This window comes from Anabrus simplex, chromosome 8 (genome assembly GCF_040414725.1).
Source record: "Anabrus simplex isolate iqAnaSimp1 chromosome 8, ASM4041472v1, whole genome shotgun sequence".
In the NCBI taxonomy this organism is placed as follows: domain Eukaryota; kingdom Metazoa; phylum Arthropoda; class Insecta; order Orthoptera; family Tettigoniidae; genus Anabrus; species Anabrus simplex.
The window spans coordinates 103931010-103952455 of NC_090272.1; the positions used below are offsets into that span (position 1 = coordinate 103931010).

Genomic DNA, 21446 nt, shown 5'->3' on the forward strand with positions numbered 1-21446 from the left:
TATCCTTAATGGTTTAATATTTAAGTTCTGCTGTTTTGAGAAATCTAACTCATAATTAACCCATCTTTTTTGTTAATTTAAATTTTGACTTGGCTGTTTTTGTTGCAATTTTGTACAATTTCACAAGGTATGAAAGCAAATCTTTCAGTTCACCACTCGGAACAATATCCACGTTACAGCACACAATAATGACAAAATACGAGCACACCGGAAATAGAATTGCTTTGGCGCCAATGGCGGTAAGAAGCCTGCGAATACGTAAATCAGTGTTGCAAACGAACAAAAAACAAAATATTATGACTTCAAAGAATATACATTACAAGGAACGATTTTGCCTACTGTTATTATCACATTGTTGCTTAATGTAACAACACAAGATTCCAGACTATAATGCTGCATCATAAAGATTGTCGCTCGTTCCTTGACTTGGCCGGTTTTGAATTCACTGGCTGCATGACTTGACCGATTCTGTTGCACGACCGAGAATTCAGTGCTCTATAATATGAAGACATGGACGATTTTAAAGCATATTCTTGTTTCACCTGATAGTGCTATACTTCTACTTCAAATTGATAACCTTAACTCATTTTCGTAAATTTTGTGACTTGGCCGGTTTCGATACTAGACGCCTCATTTATTCAACACTTGCAATAAGTAACCGATAGCTTACATGAGGACATGGCTGATGTTAAACGGAGTGACTTCACAAGTGAAGTACACTACGCACCATCTTATATTGAGGCCTAGGGAGTCTTTCATTTTCACACTCTTTGTGGCCCTTGTCTTTCTTTTACCGATACCTTCATGCTTTAAAGTGTTGGACCTCTTCCCTTTCCTCTGTGATTAGTGTTAATAGAGGATGGTTCCCAAGCTGTACTGTACTTACTCTTAAAACAATAATCACCACCACTACAATTATTCTAAGGTGTGTTCTAATTATAAAATAACAGAAACTATAGAAATGTTCAGTAGTTACACCAACTGCATAAATTCACATACAGATTATTATTATTATTGTTCTTATTACTATGCACAAATTGAAATTAAAACCGTCATTAAATGTAGAAATATCAAAAGGGCTACACAAGGATTACAGGTACACAGTAAAACTAAATACATAGACAGATGTTTCTATTTTATTTTAAACCACTGTGCTCTGATAGAAATGAAAATTGCCATTAAGTTAAGCTGCAATACCAATATAGAAGCAAGATACTATCTAATAAAATAACTACACTACAATTCTAAATTGCACTTAGGCATATCATCATCATCATCATCTTCCTTCCAAGTATTGGGCCATGTGACCCGTTACGGTCTTGCATTTTACTTTTTGCAAGACTTGAAAGCAATCAAATGTCCTTCCGACGGGTTGCTAGCCTGAAGGAAGTAAGACCATTGGTGGGGCTGCCACCTCTCAGCTAATGGACTAGCTGAAATCACAGCATTTCCTCCATAATGGATGTAACGGTTATACCGCCGTGACTCTGTCAACAGGGCTGGGAACAGGTTTTTCATCTCGGGAAGGTGAGGTTGGCGTTTGGGCAGGAGAGGTTATGTCATAATCATCATCATCATCCTTCCAAGTACTGGGCCATGTGGCCTGTTATGGTCTTGCATTTTCTTTCCATCGCTTCATTGGACGTCCTATAGATCTCTGTCCTCTTGGTTGATAGCGTAGGATCTCCTTTGGTAGTCTTCCAGATTCCATCCTTTGAACATGACGTTTCCAGTTTTCTTGGTAATCATAGATGTAATTGATTACTGATTTCACATTCAGTCCCTTAAGCACATCTTCATTTCTTATACGATCCCATTTCGTATAGCCTGCTAATTATAACTGGTAAAATGAAAAATAGAACTTAAGTTAAAACAAAACACTTGATACTTGGATTATTATTCTTCTTCTATCTACACGCTAACAGAAATTTAAACTGCCTTTAATTGCCAAAATATTAATAGTACAAGGGAATAATCATGTTATTAGACCCACTAACTACTTTTACAGTTTTCAGAGACAAGGTGCCGGCATGTTGTCTTGCAGGAGTTCTTTTACATACCAGTAAATCTACCAACAAGACGCTAATGTATTTGAGCGCCATCAAATATCAGCGGATTGAGCCAGAATCAAACCTGCCAAGTTGGGGTCAGAAGGCCAGCGCCTCAATCGTCAGAGCCATTCAGCCCGGCAGTAGTACAAGGAAAAGACGCCTAAAAGAGTGACTATGCCAGAGACTGGAGCTTCAAATATCAAAATATACAAATCAGCTGATTTACTCGACTATATATCAACAGCAGAATATTTTAACTGGCAGAGCAGCAACAATTATCAATAATGAAAGACCGCCATCTATCTCATCATCGAAATACCTTATATTTCTTTGAAGTCTTTTGATTTTCTTTAACTGAATTTACAACATTAATAATAATGTTATGGATTTTACGTCTCACTAAGTATCTTAACAGTTTCTAAGATAAGAACTTGATACTGATCCCAGTACATATAACGTAAAAATGTCTAATAATACAATGATAAAACTAATTACAACAATTGAAAAATAATCAGTAAGAATATAATATGTCTATTAAAACATTTAGTGACCATTAAAATAGCTTGAAGAGTAGGTGAATGATAAGAAATTTTATTGGTACGTTGCTGTGAATTATTCGCACGGAACGATGAACTTAATCCTCACACGATGGCATTAATGTGTTTATAGTTGTGAACACTTTTACACCATAAGAGTGAACTAGTGAGCTATTGTGGACTGCTATCTTATTACAGATGTCTTAACCCTTAATCGGGCTTGTAGCGGTCTAAACAACCGACCTCTAAAAGTTTTGATCAGGGAATCCGTCTGAAGGTCAGCTATGCCCCCCTCCTCCAGACTATCTCCCCCAAAGGATCATCTAGCCACCTGACAGGGTGGTCCCTCCTCAGACACCCTGTAGACAGGAAGGTAGACGTTCGAGTCAGTCTGTGGTCTTTTATACCGATGCACCCGTTAGTGTAACTTGTGTCTCGGTCATTGTGACCAGTACGCACCCGGTTGTGTTTTACTAGATTCGTTTAGTTTCGTGTGCATATACATCTCAATATGGATCCTGCTGAAGAGGAAAGGATCCAATTATTGATAGAGTGTGTTGAAAAGGAAGAAAGTGAAAGAATAACTGCATTTGTGAAAGACAGAGACAAAGCAGTAGGATGCCTATTGGAAGAAGTTGATGAGGCAGCAGAGCATACTTTCAGACAGCAGCCACAAAGTGATGATGAAGGTGAAACTGACAATCACAGGTTACTGACCATGATACAAATAGTGAGCTATCTGGTGATGACGGATGCGGTGCTGGTGTTTCTGAAGATAATTTGACAGGCAAGGACTGTAAGACAGAATGGCGTGTGGACCCAACATTTGCAAGGACTGGTCGTGGACCAGGTCATAATATTGTAACACGCCTTACAGGGCTTAAAGGTTTAGCCAGGAATGTTAAAACTCCAACTGAAACCTGGGAGATATTTTTTCCAGACGATATTGTACAAAAGATTGTCGACTACACCAATATTTGGTTAAAACAATGACAATAATTCTTCCGTGTGTTCACATAAAGAAAATAGTGCAAAATTGAACTTGAATACGAATTTTTTTTTCTATTTGATTTACATCGTACTGACACAGATAGGTCAGGAAAGGGCTAGGAGTGAGAAGGAATCGGCCGTGGTCTAAATTAAGGTACAGCCCCGGCATTTGCCTGGTGTAAAAATGGGAAACCACGGAAATCCATATTCAGGGCTGCCGACAGTGGGGTTCGAACCCACTATCTCCCGAATACTGGATACTGGCCGCACTTAAGCGACTGCAGCTATTGAGTTTGGTTGAATATGAACTCAAATATACGTAAAGCATTGTACAATTCTCTCATATACATGTTTTTCACAAAGGTGGTTGTTATGCTGTAAAAGTAGCCGATTTTAACATTTGAAATACAAATATTTATGAAAACACTTTCGTAGGCCTATACATCGAACCACTGACCCCGATTGAAGACATCATAGCAATCGTGACGACTGCTCTAGGAAAGACGGCCACGGGAAAAAGTATTATTATAGCGGGCGACCTAAACTGTAGGCTAGATAAGTATGATTGCAGAAGTAGGGAACTACTACAGATGATGGCTGAAGAGGGATTTACACTGGTTAGTAAGAGAGAAGACAACACATACTTCGCACATAACGGTAGCAGTACCATAGACATAATCCTGTACAAAGGCAACGATCTAGAAGTTAACAGACCATAAGGTGTTATATTCTGACGCGGTGACACCAATAAAGAAACATTGTCCAGTGACAACTACTTTCAAATTGAAAGAGTCTACAGGCACACGACAGGAAACAAACCATACGAAAAGAACCTCCAGAAAGATAGATGTGAATAAAATACGCGAAAATGGAGACAAGCTTACCATCTTTGAAAACAAGATTCAGGAAAAGGACCTAGATGCTGCTGTAACAGCGCTAGAAGACATAATCAAAGCCGCAACCTCCACAATAAATGAGAGAAAGGCAAAGAAATGGTTCGATCAACAATGCTATACAGAGAGAAAGAGAGTCATATCAGCCCTTCACGTGGCCAAACGCACTCAAAATCAGGACGACCTGATCACATATAGCAGACTCAGAAAATAATATAAAAACCTTCTAAAGAAGAAACGAGACGATTTCACAGAACTCGAGGCTAGGAGAATGGTGGAAGAAGCAAAAGAAAAGCCCTACATTGCTCTAAAGCCACGACAGTCACAGACAATAGGGAAAATAGAGATTCCAATCTGGGAGGCTCACTTCACGAACATCCTAAACCAACAAAGGGTCAACGAAGCTCATGAAATAACAAGACAATACGATGACATCAGAAGATTTACAACGGAGGAAATCAGAAACACTATATCAACATTGAAAAACAAGAAGGCAGCAGGCCCGGATGGGATATTTAACGAGCACATCAAAGCAGCCTCGGAAGTTTTAATCCCAGCAATCACGAACATGATAAACTTATGTCTGTATACAGGACAAATCCCGGTGAGCTGGAAAACCTCGAAAATTAGAATGATATACAAGGGAAAAGGAGAGCCACTTGACCCAAACTCGTACCAGGGAATTGCGCTAGAGAACAACTTTCTCAAAATTCTGACGAAACTTGTGAAGATAAGACTAACAGAGGAAATCGATAACAAGATCCCAGAGGAACAATTTGAATTCAGGAAAAGCCGAAGCACCCTACATGCAGTCAAAAACCTCATAGACAACATCGAGGAGGATATAAGATTCCCAAAAGGAAAATTCCACGCAGTATTCGTCGATTTTACAAAAGCGTTCGACAATCTCAACAGGACCTTAACATGTGCCAAACTAGAACAGATGGTGGAACAAAACAAGGAACTAAGCGTCTTGATACACAACATCCTGAGTAAAAACACCATCATAATTTCACACAACTTAACAACCTCGCAAGAAATTATACAGACAAACGGAGTGTTACAAGGAGACCCCCTTAGTCCCCTTCTGTTCAACGTAGCCACACATGACGTGGTCCAAGCAATAAGAACTTCCGCTCCATCCCTCAAGATTTACATATATGCAGACGACATGGTGATGGGTTCTCACGATACTAACGAACTCCAGAAAGGAATAAATGCTCTAGGAACATGGGCCGAGTACAACGGACTGCAAATAAACGCAGAAAAGACAGTACACATGGTCTTCAGGAAAGGAGGACGCCTATCCGCAAATTTACCTCAAACAGAACCTCTACAAACTACGAACAGCTTCAAATATCTGGGCGTAACGGTCCAGACAACAGCACACTCATGCAGAATTCACATAACACAATGAGCAGCTGCCGCAACCAAAGCCATCTACGACATCATGTCATTAAGCAAACTTTCCCTGGATACAGCTGTAGTCCTCTTTGAAGCCAAAATCGTTCCTATTCTAACATACGGAATAGAGATAACATGGGAAAAGTTAAGCTATAAAGACCTAATACGAATGGAAAAAGTGAAAGCCAGATTCTTGAAAGCAGCCCTCGGAATTTCAAAGTACACCAAGTCAAGACTAGCGTACGAACTCGCGAGAGAAACATTTCTAATAGAGGACCTGAGATGGAAATTCAATCTGCCCTGTACAGACAACTGGAAGAAACTGCGGTTAGAGAGGGAGAAGAAAAAGAAGGAGATATGGCCAGAGTTCTACTCTTCAGAGGCCATGATGAACAGAGCATGGACTGGCACAAACCAGGAGCTGAGACATTTTGTAAATTCCATGGCAGTCCATGGCTACCATCACAAAATCTGTAGGTCGAAGACATATCACGACCCGGACTCGATCTGCATATGTGAACTCTGTGGTAAACATTGTGACCGATATCACGTACTGTCGTGTAAAAATCATGTGAAATCAATTATAGACGTCTGTATTGATTAATGTATCGTAATACTACACAACTTGTGCGCAATCAAGTTTATATTAATTTATTACTTATGCCAGAAATATTACAGTGACAATGGATGAAGGGGAGGATAAATGTATATCTACTTCAAACAGCTTCCATTTTACAAACCAGAAAAAATAAATAGAACAAAGTTATTTTCCAAAGCTTTCAAAATTTATTTGTAAATCAACTCAATTTTCATCAATTTTTTTATTTTTCTAATGTGGTCATTGAGTACGTAAAAATGTTTTAAATATTATCTAAATAAAAGTATACTTACTTGCAACAGTATTAAACTTCAACATTTTTATTAGATTCCAAGGCCGTACAATATATTATGAAAATAATCGCTGCGGTCTAAAAGACCGCACACGCCCAAGAGTGTTTGTCGGAAGAGCGCGCCCGACTGAGGGTTAAGATCACATGTGTTGGTTGAAAAACGAATTGTATGGATGGATAAAACACCGCCTGGTTAGCGTGAAACGGCTTTAAGAGACTCCCCCGAGTTATATTTCATCGTAGTGTTATTCAATATATACTGTCATTGATCTTCGAATGGGGGACTAAAAGATCTCATAGATGAAAAACATAAAACAGGTGAGCCCTGAAAAAAGAAAAGAGAATGGGACATATGCATAAAAATGTAGAACATTCTCCAAGCACAAGCAATAAGTAAAAGCAAATGCTTTCAGCAAATACTGGCAAGTAAAAGCATTTGCTGAAATTGATATGAATAACCCTTTGCTTGAGCTGACTAGAAAGTCCTGCAAGTTTTTCCAGCATATGCTGACTTCTTAGAATATTCTAACTAGCATTTTCTATCGGGCAAAGCATGCTGGTTGCCGATAAGAGGTTAAGTTAGTATAGAAACACGTGTTGACCGCCGTAACCGTACGAGTTTTGCATTCGGTGTTACCGGTGTTTACAGCTCGTTTCCATTTCCTGCAGTGCATATTCAGTGTTCTACGATGTCTGAGATATCAGAAACAGATGTAGAAATAGACAAATTTTCAATTCATTTCAATGATCAAACAGTTACCAGTGTTATAAAGTAAATCGTACACTCCTTCGACGAAAACAGCCAAATTACAAGCTGTTGAACAGTTATGCGAGAGTTGTGAGAAGAATCTCGGGTGGCAATTCACAGCAGATCAGGTGGGAAAAAAAAAAAAAAGATCCATAACATGAAGACCGAAGTGAAAAAGAAGAGTGACCGTAACACCTCAGGAAACAGGAAGATACAGTTAAAGAAATGGGAAGAGGAACTTCTAAATATAATGGAAGGACAACAAAATCCAACATTCATTCGTGTACCAGGTATGTCTATTAATTATTTTTCTAAAACAAATTTGCTTTACGTTGCACCAACACAGGTAGGCACCCCATGGCACAACAGCTCTGGAAGGGCCTTGGCCTACCAAGTGACCGCTACTCAGCCTGAAGGCCTGCAGATTACGAGGGGTCATGTGGTCAGCACGATGAATCCTCTCGGCCGTTATTCTTGGCTTTCGAGATCGGGTACCAGATCTTAACTCTACTGAAAATCTACGAGTTATAACTAAGATGAAACTGAAGAAGTGTCGCTACCAAGCAAGCCTTAATGGAGCGACTTACCCAGATCTGGCATCACAACCCAGAAATAAGAACAAACTGTGTATATTTGGTAAACAGTATGCCTCAAAGACTCCAGTGTGTTATCAAACACAAAGGAATGCATACCAAGTACTGATCATTGTGTAGGATTAATTAATTAATTAATTATGTAACCTTATGTAAATAAGGACTGGTGAGTTGCAAAATTGACATTGAATCTAATAATTTGGCCACCCTCTGTAGGAGGCTCCACGTTTTGAAAATTTTCTTTTGCTGTGGTCTCCTGTTTGATATTTAAATTTTCACCATTATATAATTTTTCAAAATACTGTCCCATTTCAACTCTTAAATCTTTGTTGTTCCAAGTGATGTTTACATCATCTTTCTCCAGGGCCTTTATTCCTTCATAGTAGCGTTTCTTGCTTTCCATGACTTGATATAATAGTTTCTTGTTGTTCTTGCTGTCCTCTTCTAGTTTGTGCGAATTCACTCCAGCTTTTCTCTTTCTAACTAGAAATTATTCTTTTCACTTTAAGCTCCAGGTCTTGGTACAGCTGACTGAATTCTTCTAACTTCCCTTCATTCCTTACCACATCTTTCTGATATTCTCTAAGCCAGGATCAAACCTGCCAATTTGGAGTCAGAAGACCAATGCTCTACTGTCTGAGCTACTCCGCCCAGCAAATTTACAATGCTACCACATTGTACTGATTATCTGAAGAAATTGTTTTGTTTGTGATAGGTGCAATGAAGTGCTATATGAAATATCATGTCTAGTATGGTATCTATACAAACGTAACATGCAGAAAGTGCAGAAGATATAATTCTGTATAATAAACTGCCTTTGTAAGTATATACCAAAAAAACTGATATTTAAACCAAAAAATGCTAATTCCCCAACCCAGATACAAAACAAAGTACACTTAACCTATGTAACCTAGAACACGTAATCTACTGAACACCAATGGAAATACTCAATGTAAAATTTAAAATATCACTAATCTTAATTACTACCAAAAAATACTAAACACCAATACTTATAGCACTAAACGGATCTCACATGCACGCACGCACGCACGCACGCACTCTCTCAATCAAATTTCAATAGGTATTAACTACTTGTATCGCTACGATAACACAGAGCTCTTTCAACAGCTGACCAGTCACAAGTATATCTAACAATGATTGAACAGATTTTAATGTTCACTTGGAACACTTTTATTCTTCTTGCAATGCAGATAAGAACTTATTCTATTCTTATTCAATTTAAAACTAGCATTATTTTGACAGATCCTTGCTCTGCAGTACTATTTCGATTTTTATTTATTTTTTATTTTACTGAGACCTTTACAACACTGAAATTTTACCATCATTATTTCTACTCTACTTTTACATCATTCCAAATCTATCAAGCACTATGTTCAAGACCACATTCCCAGTCAATCCTACATAACATGAATGTTTCTTGTAATTTCATTGTTCATTTATATATTTTCTCTTAATTCTTCCGTTTATTCCATTTATCATCTCAGCAAGCTGTTGACTATTTACCTTTTCTATCAATATACCAGGTGGTCCATCAACCCCCTATAATTCATGAAGACATACAGTCCACCTAACACCGATAGTCCTAAAGGTTGATATTGCTCTGCTTGCTACCAATATAGTGTCAACATAAAAGGAGGCAGACTTGCACAGGAAGAAGGATTTCATTCTATCTTCGTGCCACGATAAAAGGACCATTCCATGAACATGCTATTTATTGCATGCCGCCCTTTATAATACATAAAATGAACTAGTGAACAGGTTGTTCATAGTGGTCTGTTGTGGCAGAACACAAAATGAATGCTGTAAAACATGAATCAGAGAAAAGAAAAGGTTGCAAGGTTGGTGGCCATGTTTTCTTGGAGCCAAGCGTTATATATCAAGCATGGCTGACGTGACAAGGTGCCAGTCAACCGTTGGGGCTGACATTAGATGAATAGTTCGAATCCAGGTGAATGCAAATATTTTTGAAAGAGTTTCAAAGAGCCCTTTTCAAGGTCAAGAGTTTAGAAGGGTGATAGGGAGGTACATTCAGGGAAACGGGGTGGCCTAGGGAGCAGTGATAAGGGAACAGGTAACTGGAAATCAAGTAGGGACGACATAAAAATGTTAGTGCTCAAGTGTAGAAGTATTTTAAAGAAAGGAATAGAATTAAGTAATTTAATAGATATATACTCACCAGATATTGTAATAGGAGTTGAATCATGGCTGAGGAATGATATAATGGATGCAAAAATTTTCTCACGGAACTGGAGTGTGTATCGTAGAGATAGGATAGGAATGGTAGGAGAGGGAGTATTCATTCTGGTGAAAGAGGAATTTGTAAGCTACAAAAGAGTTAAAGATGACAAACATGAAATTCTAGGTGTAAGGCTCATCTCTAAAGATAACAGGCAACTTGATATCTTGTCATTATTTGCAACAACAACCGGTAAAGGGTAGTGCAGACGCTGATTCAGAAATATTTCATACGATAATCAGCTATGTGGGAAACGATAAGGAAAGGAACGTGACTGTAGAGGGTGATCTCAATTTACTAAATGTCAATTGGGAAGGTAATGCGAACAACAGGAAGCATGACCAACAAATGGCAAATAAGTTAATATGGGAAGGGCATCTGATTCAGAAAGTGATGGAACCAACTAGAGGGAAGAATATTCTGGATGTGGTGCTGGTAAAATCAGATGAGCTCTATAGAGAAACCGATGTAATAGATGGTATTAGTGATCACGAAGGTGTTTTTGTGGTAGTTAAAAATAAATGTGAAAGAAAGGAAGATATTAAAATTAGGACTATTAGGCATTACCATATGGCTGATAAAACAGGAATGAGGGAGTCATCGTTACTCTTTGTCTCAACAACAACAACAACAACAACAACAACAATAATAATAATAATAATAATAATAACAATAATAATAATATTCACCACACCAATAAATGCTTTAATGTCAGGAACACTTGGAAGAGACCATGATGCAATTCTTGCCTTTTTAGTCCAGGGTGTTGCTTTCTTCTTACCTGTGATTCCCAGAATACAAGTTTCATTCACAATTACCTCAAAAATCTCATCACCAAAGAAAAGATAAAAATACTCTAGTGGATCAGTCTGAATATTATATATTTGAACCGTAGCTGATGGGCCAGGATCAAAATTACTCACATCTGTCCAGGCAGAGCCGAGTGCATGTGCTCTATCATCTGTACGGTCACTTGTGCTGCTCTCGCATTCACTACCGCTGCCAGAAGAAATCTCGAGAGATTGACCTTAACTGCCAATTTTGAAATTTCGCTGTCACTTTCATTAACTATTGCCTCTATCTCATCACTTTGATTTGTTTTCTTTTAGCCATTTTGCCTAAATCATGGGGGAAAACTGGAAAAAGTAAACCACAATATTCTGCAATTGTTCACACTTGACGAACTCAGCCAATAACTCACATAGAATGTGCCTAACATTATCGTAACACTACCAACCATCATTAAAATGTTTGGAAGTACAGCTTATGTCATCTGTTGACTATTCGTGTAACTATTTGAACTCAAAGAGCCGTTAATATTTTGAAGTATTGAGCAAGTATGGGTTTCTGCACGTGAGAATACGGACAGGTAAGCCATACATAGGTTTCTGCCCAGGTAAGGTTAATTGTGCTCTGCAGTTTTCCCATGATGTGCGTATGTTCGTACGTACATACATAGATATACAGAGACATGGAAATGTAAAAATTTAATTTAACTTCTTATTCAAAACACAATCAACCTTGAAATGCTGATGTTTAAAAGTTCTGACCGAAGTAGTGTTTTATTTATCTCATTTTATTTATAGAGATTAGATACCTGTCTACATGAAATTAAAATATAAAAATACTTACCTCTACCTTGTCAGGTAAGTTGATACTCTCATTCTGAAGTTGTTGAGAATGAGCACTGTGTTTGCCAAGCAAGTTATCATTTTCTTTCTGAAGTCTGTGCAAAAAATATAACAATTTATTAAAAAATATTCAGTTTAGAAAAACACATTACATTATCCAAGATTACGTTTTAACATACTCTACTTGCCTTGTAAGTTCTCTGTCAACCTTTTCCCGGTCATGAGAGAGGCGTGCCAACTGAAGCGATACTTCTGCTATAGTTTGGGAGTAAGTCTGACGTAATTCATTTAAAACTTCTTCAGCTTTTTCCATCTTCTCTTTAAGTTCTGCAACCTTGAACAATAAGACAAAATTAAGCAAGCAAGGACTTACCAGGAATCATTAATGAACAAGGGGAGTGTGTATGCGAGGATCTTCAAAAGGCAGAAGTATTCAGTCAGCAGTATGTAAAGATTATTGGTTACAAGGTTAATGTCCAGATAGAGGAGGTGACTAATACTACAGAAGTATTCAAATTTACCTATGATAACAATGACATTTACAGTATGATACAAAAGTTGAAAACTAGAAAAGCGGCTAGTATTGATACGATTTCTGGAGATATACTAAAGACAATGTCTTGGGGTATAGTGCCATATCTGATGTACTTATCTGATTATTGTTTGCATGAAGGAGTTATACCAAATGAATGCAGAGTTGCTATAGTAGCCCCTGTGTATAAAGGAAAGGGTAAAAATGAAATGTCGTATGGCTTTTAGTGCCGGGATATCCCAAGACGGGTTCGGCTCGCCAGATGCAGGTCTTTCGATTTGACACCCGTAGGTGACCTGCGTGTAGTGATGAGGATGAAATGATGATGAAGACAACACATACACCCAGCCCCCATGCCATTGGAATTAACCAATTAAGGTTAAAATCCCCGACCCGGCCGGGAATCGAACCCGGGACCCTCTGAACCGAAGGCCAGTACGCTGACCGTTCAGCCAACGAGTCGGTCAAGGAAAGGGTGATAGACATAAAGCTGAAACTTAGAGGCCAGTCAGTTTGACATGCACTGCATGTACGTTTTGGGAAAACATTCTTTATGATTATATTAGACATGTTTGCAAAATTAATAACTTGTTTGATAGAAGGCAGTTTGGATTCAGGAAATGTTATTCCACTGAAGCTCAACATGTAGGATTGCAGCAAGATATAGCAGATATCCTGGATTCAGGAGGTCAAATGGACTGTACCGCGATTGACCTATCTAAGGCATTTGAAAGGGTAGATCATGGGAGACTACTGGCAACAATGAGCGCAAATGGACTAGACAAAAGTGTGACTGAATGGGTGGCTATATTTCTAGAAAACAAAATTCAGAGAATTAGAGTAGGTGAAGCTTTATCTGTCCCTGTAATAATTAAGAAGGGGATTCCTCAAGGCAGTATTATTGGACCTTTACGTTGGGTCACAGCTCTGTCAAACTCTGACCTCAAAATTGGGTCTCCCATTTCATCAGCATTAATAGCCTCTTCATGTTCCAGAACCAAATTATCTACATCTTTACCTTGATACAACTGTTGGATATGCTCCTGCCATTTTTCTGCTTTGTCTTCTTTCCCTAGAAGTGGCTTCCCAACTGAGCTCTTAATATTCATACACCTAGATTTCCTTTCTCCACAGGTTTCCTTGATTTTCCTGTATGCAGCATCTACCTTTCCCAGGACCATACAGCCTTCGACATCCTTGCACTTCTCCTTCAGCCATTCTTCCTTAGCTACCTTGCACTTTCTATCCATTTCATTCTTTAATCGCCTGTATTCTTTTCTGTCCTCTTCATTTCTAGCATTCTTGTATTTTCGTCATTCATCAATCAGGTCTAGTATCTCCTGAGTTATCCACTGATTCTTAGTTGATCTTTTCTTCCTTCCTAACATTTCTTCAGCAGCCCTATTGACTTCATTTTTCATGACTCTCCACTCTTCCTCTATAGTGTTTCCTTCAGCCTTTTCATTTAGTCCTTGTGCAACATGTTCCTTGAAACAATCCCTCACACTCTTTTCTTTCAACTTGTCTAGATCCCATCTTTTTGCATTCTTCACTTTTTTCAACTTCAGATGGCATTTCATGACCAACAAGTTGTGGTGAGAGTCCACATCTGCTCCTGGGAAAGTTTTGCAATCCAACACCTGGTTTCTGAATCTCTGCCTAATCATAATGAAGTCTATTTGATACCTTCCAGTGTCTCCAGGTCTCGTCCACGTATACAGCCGTCATTTGTGGTGTTTGAACCAAGTATTGGCAAGGACTAAATTATGATCAGTGGAGAATTCAACCAGCCGACTTCCTCTTTCGTTCCTTTGTCTCAATCCAAATTCTCCTACTGTACTACCTTCTCTTCCTTGGCCTACCACTGCATTCCAGTCTCCCATCACAATTAGATTCTCGTCACCTTTTACATATTGTATTAAATCTTCTATTTCCTCATATATTCTTTCGATTTCTTCATCATCCGCTGAACTAGTAGGCATATAGACCTGCACTATTGTGGTGGGCATTGGTTTGGTGTCTATCTTGACGACAATAATTCTTTCACTATGCTGGTCGTAGTAGCTTACCCGCTGCCCTATTTTCTTATTCATTATTAAACCAATTCCTGCATTTCCCCTGTTTGATTTTGTGTTGATAATTCGGTAGTCGCCTGACCAAAAATCTTGTTCTTCCGGCCAACGTACTTCACTTATACCAACTACATCTAACTTTAGCCTATCCATCTCCCTTTTCAGATTTTCTAACCTACCACAACGATTCAAACTTCTAACATTCCACGCTCCGACTCGCAGAATGTCAGTATCCATCTTCCTGATGATCGCCCCCTCTCGTGGAGTCCCCACCCGGAGATCCGAATGGGGGACTAGTTTACCTCCGGAATATTTTACCCGGGAGGAAGCCATCATCAGTACATCATTCATACAGAGAGAGCTGCATGTCCTCGGGAGGTAGTTACGGCTGTAGATTCCCGCTGCTTTCAGCCGTGTAGCAGTATCAACACAGCTAAGCCATGTTGAGTATTATTACAAGGACGTATCAGTCAATCATCTAGACTGCCGCCCTTGCAACTACCGAAAGGGTGCTACCCCCCTTTCGATGAACCATTCGTTAGTCTGGTCTCTCAACAGATACCCATCCGATATGGTTGCACCTGCAGCTCGGCTATCTGCATCATTAGGACACGCAAGCCTCCCCACTGCGGCAAGGTCACATGGTTCACAGAGAAGTGTACGATATAAATCCTTATTTGGAAGGAATAGTGCTTCATTTTTTTGTGTTGATATTTCTGTCATAACTTTACTTCATTTCACATAAAACCAAAGGATGCATGGACGTAATAGATAAGAGAGACAAACAAATTGTTGACCGATGACACTGCGGGATAATACACTTGCAAGAGACAAACAAATATTTTGAATGCAGTCGGCAGATGCAGAGTGGGTCTTGGCCCACAAGTGGCCATGGCTGGTCCGTGGTCCGACAGCTCTGCACTCTAACTAGCCAACCGAGCAGAGGAGGAGTGGCCATGGCTCTACGCCTCTGTATTCAGGAGATAGAGAGGGGCTGCTCCCCACCGTTGGCTGTCCTGAGAATCATTTTCCATTCTCCTGCACTAAGGTGAATACCCGGCTAATTCCTAGTATAGGCCACGGACGCCAACCCTCAAATCTCCTCCGCACATCTCCTTCTCCGACACAAATCTCCTGACCTGAGAGATGGCATCACTGTCTAGGAGGCCCCGCCTCCCCATTCAGGAGAGGAATGAAAACATTTAGTAGTAGTAGTAGTAGTAGTAGTAGTTGTTGTGGATGTGTCTGTTCTAAATGTGTTCACTCTTTACTGTGTGCTACATCCCTCGTACCACTAAGGTCTTTCTTATAAAAGGATACTCATGAAGGATCATTCAGTTGAAATGACCCAGCCAAATCTGTCAATCTGTTTCTCCTGAAACCAGTTTATTTGGATATAGAGAATTTTATTACCATCCCTACTTTAGTAGATTGTGACAGGAACAACCAGCGCAGCAACGTGAAATGAAGATGTGCATACTTTCCAACATCTAAAGACAGGAAAAGCAAGATGGTATGTTCCAAGTATTCAAAGAGCATGTGCCAGGCACACAGTTCACTAATGTGCAATCACTGCACAGGATGAGAAAGTGTAATCGAGCTAGAACTTTACGTGCCATATTGCATGTGCATCAAACAAGTCAGTTACAACTTTTAGCAATGTAAAACAGTGTACAGTAGTTGAAATGTGATGTGATATTTATTGATTTTTAGGTTTGTGAAATACTGCAGAGTAAAACAATTTTTGTAATACAATGTACATGTCCGGGGCAAATAACTAAACCTATCTATATATATAAAATAAGAGTTTTGTCTGTACATTATACAGAATTTGAAAAGAATGGTATTTCTGTATCGGTCATGTCCACAGTAACAAGGAAATGCATTTTTTTCTTTTCCGTAATTTCTGTCTGTCTGTCTGTCTGTCTGTCTGTCTGTCTGTATGTATGTATGTACACGCATCACGAGAAAACGGCTGAAGAGAATTTGATGAAAATCGGAATGTAAAGTTGGGTGATGAACCGCTACTATCTAGGGTATAAATTATTTTATTCACGCCGAGTGAAGTGGTAGTTTAGGGGAAGGCCCGAAATTTAATTATCAAATATTTATGTTATTATTGGCCGTATCTTAATGAAAATCGGTATGCAAGGTCGGGGTAATAAGCCAATATAATCTAGGCCATAAATAATTGTATTCACGCTGAGAAAACTGGTAGTTTAGGGGAAGGCCTAAAATTTAATTCTCAAATATTATTATATTAGTGGTCGTATCTTCACTAAAATTGGATGCAAAGTCGGGGAATAAGTCACTATAATCTAGGCCATCAATAATTTTATTCACTCTGATTGAAATGGTAGTTTAGGGGAAGGCCTGAAATGTAATCTATATATATAAAATAAGAGTTTTGTCTGTACATTGCTCAGAATTTGAAAAGAATGGTATTTCTGTATCGGTCATGTCCACAGTAACAAGGAAATGCACGTTTTTCTTTTCTGTAATGTCTGTCCGTCTGTGTGTATGTACACGCATCACGAGAAAACGGCTGAAGAGAATTTAGTGAAAATCTGTATGTAAAGTCGGGCGATGAACCACTACAGTCTAGGCTATAAATTATTTTATTCACGCTGAGTGAAATGGTAGTTTAGGGGAAGGCCTGAAATGTAATTCTCAAATAAGTTATTTATTTTTCTAAAATAAGGTTCTCAAGGGATACCTGGTAGGAAGGTATCGATAAATACTACATAACTAACATAATTTTAGTTATGTCGTAATTTAGTAGTAGTTATGTAAGAAGTTATTAAATTTCCGATCACTTATGTCTTATACATTGTTACCGTACCACATATAATCACAGAGATATTTAATGAATTTGGATTTTTGTTACTAAGCCATATCAGCGCCGAGTCACGAGAAAATGGGTAAACAGAATTTAGTGAAAATAGGTATGTAAAGTCTGAGAATAAGTAACTACAGTCTACGATATAAATAATTTTGTTAGACGCCCTAATATCACAGAGTCGAAAGAAAATTAATGTGAAGGCCTGCAATATAGAAAGCTCATAAACTTTATCAACAATAACATTACATTGACCATTGTTTGTTGTGATGTGCTTTTTGTCTTCTGTTTCCACGCATCCCCGATAGATAGCATTACTGCAGCGTACCGAGGTTTTTTAAATTTGATTTACGTCGCACCGACACAGGTAGGTCTTATGGCAATGATGGGATAGGAAAGGAATAGGGGTGTGAAGGAAGTGGCCTAGGCTTTAATTAAGGTACAGTCTGGTGTGACTGGTGTGAAATGGGAAACCTCGGAATACCATCTTCAGGGATGCCGGCAGTGGGGTTCGAATCCACTAACTCCCGGATGCAAGCTCACAGCTGCACGCCTCTAACCACTCGGCCAACTCGCCTGGTCATACCGAGTGTAACAGCCTGCCTGTATATTGGCGGGAAGTAGCTGGGGAGTTAGATAACTTTCTTCTTTAGCATGCCATTCCTCTGGTTCATACATTTTCTGATATTACTGGTACGTAATACACTGGTTCATAATAGCATTCGAGCTATTCAGTTCCTACTTTGAGGCACTGGTTGGAATGAGTAGTGTGCATATTTAAGGGAATAATGACAGAGGAGTGTTCATGGCAGTCTGCGACCTGGTTAATCCAGCTCTGGAACTTTGGACTGTTAGATCGGCACCGTACTACTGTTTGTTGAAAGTGGGAAAGTGTGCAGTTTTTCATTTGATCGAGTATTTTATATGATAACATTGCTTTCAATCGCTACATTCCTACTGAAGTTTTTGTAATGACCCATGTTGAATTCAGTTAGGAAAACCACCAAGCCAGTCTTCCTGAGAATCCCGTAGCGAAGCACGGGTACATCAGCTAGTTCATTATATATTACTAGAGCCCGGATTCATATGCACTAAAAACTCCAAAAATATGCATCACATATGTACTAAAAATGTTGAAAATATGCACTAAAAATAAAACAAAATACTCTTACCAAACACATTACTTAATTTTAACTCAGTGTTAAATTGATAAACATATTTCATTCCTTGCATAATGATGCATGGCAGTAGGTCATCAACAGTTTTTCAGTGTTTTCAGGGGTCATTGACCTTCTGTTGTTGGACAAAATTAATTTATACCATGAAAATGATCATTCTACGTCTACGGACGTAGCCGGCCAGTACTTATTCACTGACACTGACTGCTCAGAACATTCTTCTGGCAAAGACTGCCTGATTCCATTTACTGTATTTACTCATGTATTAGACCCTCCTTGGCTTTTTGAGACGAAGAAAATGAAAAAAATAAATCTCGCATACAAGACCCCCCAACGTAAGTCATCAGAGAAGAACAAAGAATCCGCTTTGGATCGGCTATGAGCCTTATGCAGCTCTGATGACATCACACAAATTTGTGAATAGTTTCGTCTGTATGACCCACGCAATGAAAACACGCGTCGAAGTCATGCGGTACATCTGTGTTTCATAGTTAAGAAATGTCCGCCTCTGTAGCGTAGGCCTACTGCAACTCTGATGATGTCGCACAAATAGGTGAATAGTTTCGTGTCCGACCCACAGATTGCAAGCACACATCATTCATGTATATATGTCTATGTTTTGTAGTCAAGAATGTCCGCCAGCGTAATGGTTAACACAATTTGCTGCCATTCTTGGAAGTTTGAGTTTGATTCCCGGTACCGTACTGCCAGAGATTAGCGAATGGCAGGAAGGTTGATTTGCGGTAAAAATGGTACATGCAACTCCCTTCCACTGGGGACCTGTCCAGAAAAGAGCTGCACCCCCTCGGGATGAGGAAACGAGTTCACTTTAGTTAAGAAATATTCATGGTTGTTGCTAGGCTTATTAATATAGGCAGGCGAGATCATTAACAAAGTGATCGTTTAATATCTCATAACTCAGGCCAATATAGGGTTTTTGGGAGAGAAGCAGGTTTGAAACATGATAAAAAGAATCCAATCACAATTGTTTTACTCACCAACGTACCTAACAAATATTATAATAATACTGATGTTTTATATCCCCACTTACTTTCAACGATTTTCAGAGACGCCAAATAAAACATACAAGGGAAGCATTAATAAAAAATGGGAGACAACAAACGAAATTAAACATTATGATAATAAAACGCATTACCGCCACACCTGTAGATATCCATAAATGCGGCAAACGTTCCTGTTATTTATTTTTATTATTTCCGTTGTGGAACATTCGACACTATCCAGGTGATACCATACCTAACCTAAACAATGCGGTCTCTCTTATTTCATTTACAGCTGTTTAGGTAAATCCCGACGTGATAAAGGTAGAGAACAAGCATGAAATATACTTAAAAATAAGGGTCTGGCTTTCAACAGCCGCAGTTATCAAAAGAATGCTTCCAGTCACTATGTATTACATTCGGAAATACAACTCGTAACATACGCTAGTTATCAGCTGGTGGTTTGGCACGCTTTCAACAACACGGCTTCGAGTGGCTTCTGCTACACATACACCAGCTGGGAATATCAGAGACCATTTCCAGAAACCATTTGGGAATAGCTTCACAGAGTTTGGACTCCATAGTCGGGAACAAAAACTAAAGGTTCAAAAAGACGGGACCTCGAATGCTCTCGGTCTCGATTGCTGTGCATGACCGACGAGATGGCAGTGAAGATGACGTCACTTGGAATGACGAAATGCCGGTAGCAAGGAAGTTAGCGGTGCAAGACAATTAAAATGAAAGCAGTGGTAAGGTTTACTGTGTGGTAGGCCTACGGCTCAATTGACAGAGACAAATGACTGGCCATTGAGTTATTTTGTATCAATACTGCGTAATATGATAATATGATACCCTTATCCCTTTTCTCTACGGGGTCGAGTATGCAGCGAGACGAATCTTTGTAGCAAGTTTTCACGACCGTATGCCCTTCCTGACGTCGACGTCATCAGAGGAATTATGAGATGAAATGAATGACGTGATATAAGTAACTAAAACTGATTATATTTACTTTATATGTAGGCCTAAAAGTAGTGTTCACCATTTATTGACATTTTACATTTAGAAATACAGTACTGCGTTCCATCAAAAATAGCCACTTTAACTCAAATACATTCATGTTTTGTTAAAGAACAGTGTACAATGTTTACATGTACAATTTATGGCTCTTCATAGCCTAGAAGTCATGTGTTAAGAGAATTTTGTTTTCTATCCTGTTATGTGTTTGTAGTGGTTGGTATCATGACAGCCCTCCCTTAAGTTTTGTTTCAAAAAAGATGACAGTCGTGAAGTGCGCAAGGTGCTTTTTTTGGTCTATTGGAAGTTTTGTTTTAAAAAAAGGTGTTAGAACATATTCCTGTGCAATAAATTAAGGAATAAGCTCCAAATTTATTATTACGGAACATTTTCTGGCGACCATGACAGGACATAGTTAAGATGGAGGAGCTTAAACAGTATAATAAGGAAATATCACAAATACGTAGATTATTTACGAGAGCACACGGTGAGTTTCAAAATAAAAATATCTGAAGCAGTCGTAGATGCAGAAGAAATGTTGACAAACTTCCGTATTTTAGAATATAAAACAATGCGGATGTTATCTTGGGATGAAAAGGTTCAAGCACTTAGGGGTGTCGAAGAAACGACAGAAGAAGACGACGCCAAGGAATTCGACACGGCACAAACGTACCACGAGAAGTGGCTACAAGCTAAGGTTAGGTTCGAAAATAATTTTCAAGTGAATTTATATGTTGGTGGAGGTGAGGCCTTAGCGAGTGAGATCGAGACGGCGAAGAAAAGGAATTTCAGTTTACCCAAGCTACAGCTTAAACAG

The 21446-nt window shown here is 38.9% G+C and overlaps 1 protein-coding gene across 3 annotated transcripts in view; it reads right to left on the reverse strand.

Annotated features, from left to right (window-relative positions):
• Positions 1–21446, reverse strand: part of Rbpn-5 (Rabaptin-5) — a 238044-nt gene that overhangs the window by 75024 nt on the left and 141574 nt on the right. For all 3 annotated transcript variants that reach the window (XM_067152405.2, XM_067152404.2, XM_067152403.2), the window contains exons 10-11: positions 12182–12327; positions 11995–12088 (exon numbers count right to left, since the gene is read on the reverse strand). In XM_067152405.2, coding sequence (XP_067008506.1) covers positions 11995–12088; positions 12182–12327 — 240 coding nt within the window. The remainder of the gene's footprint in view (positions 1–11994; positions 12089–12181; positions 12328–21446) is intronic.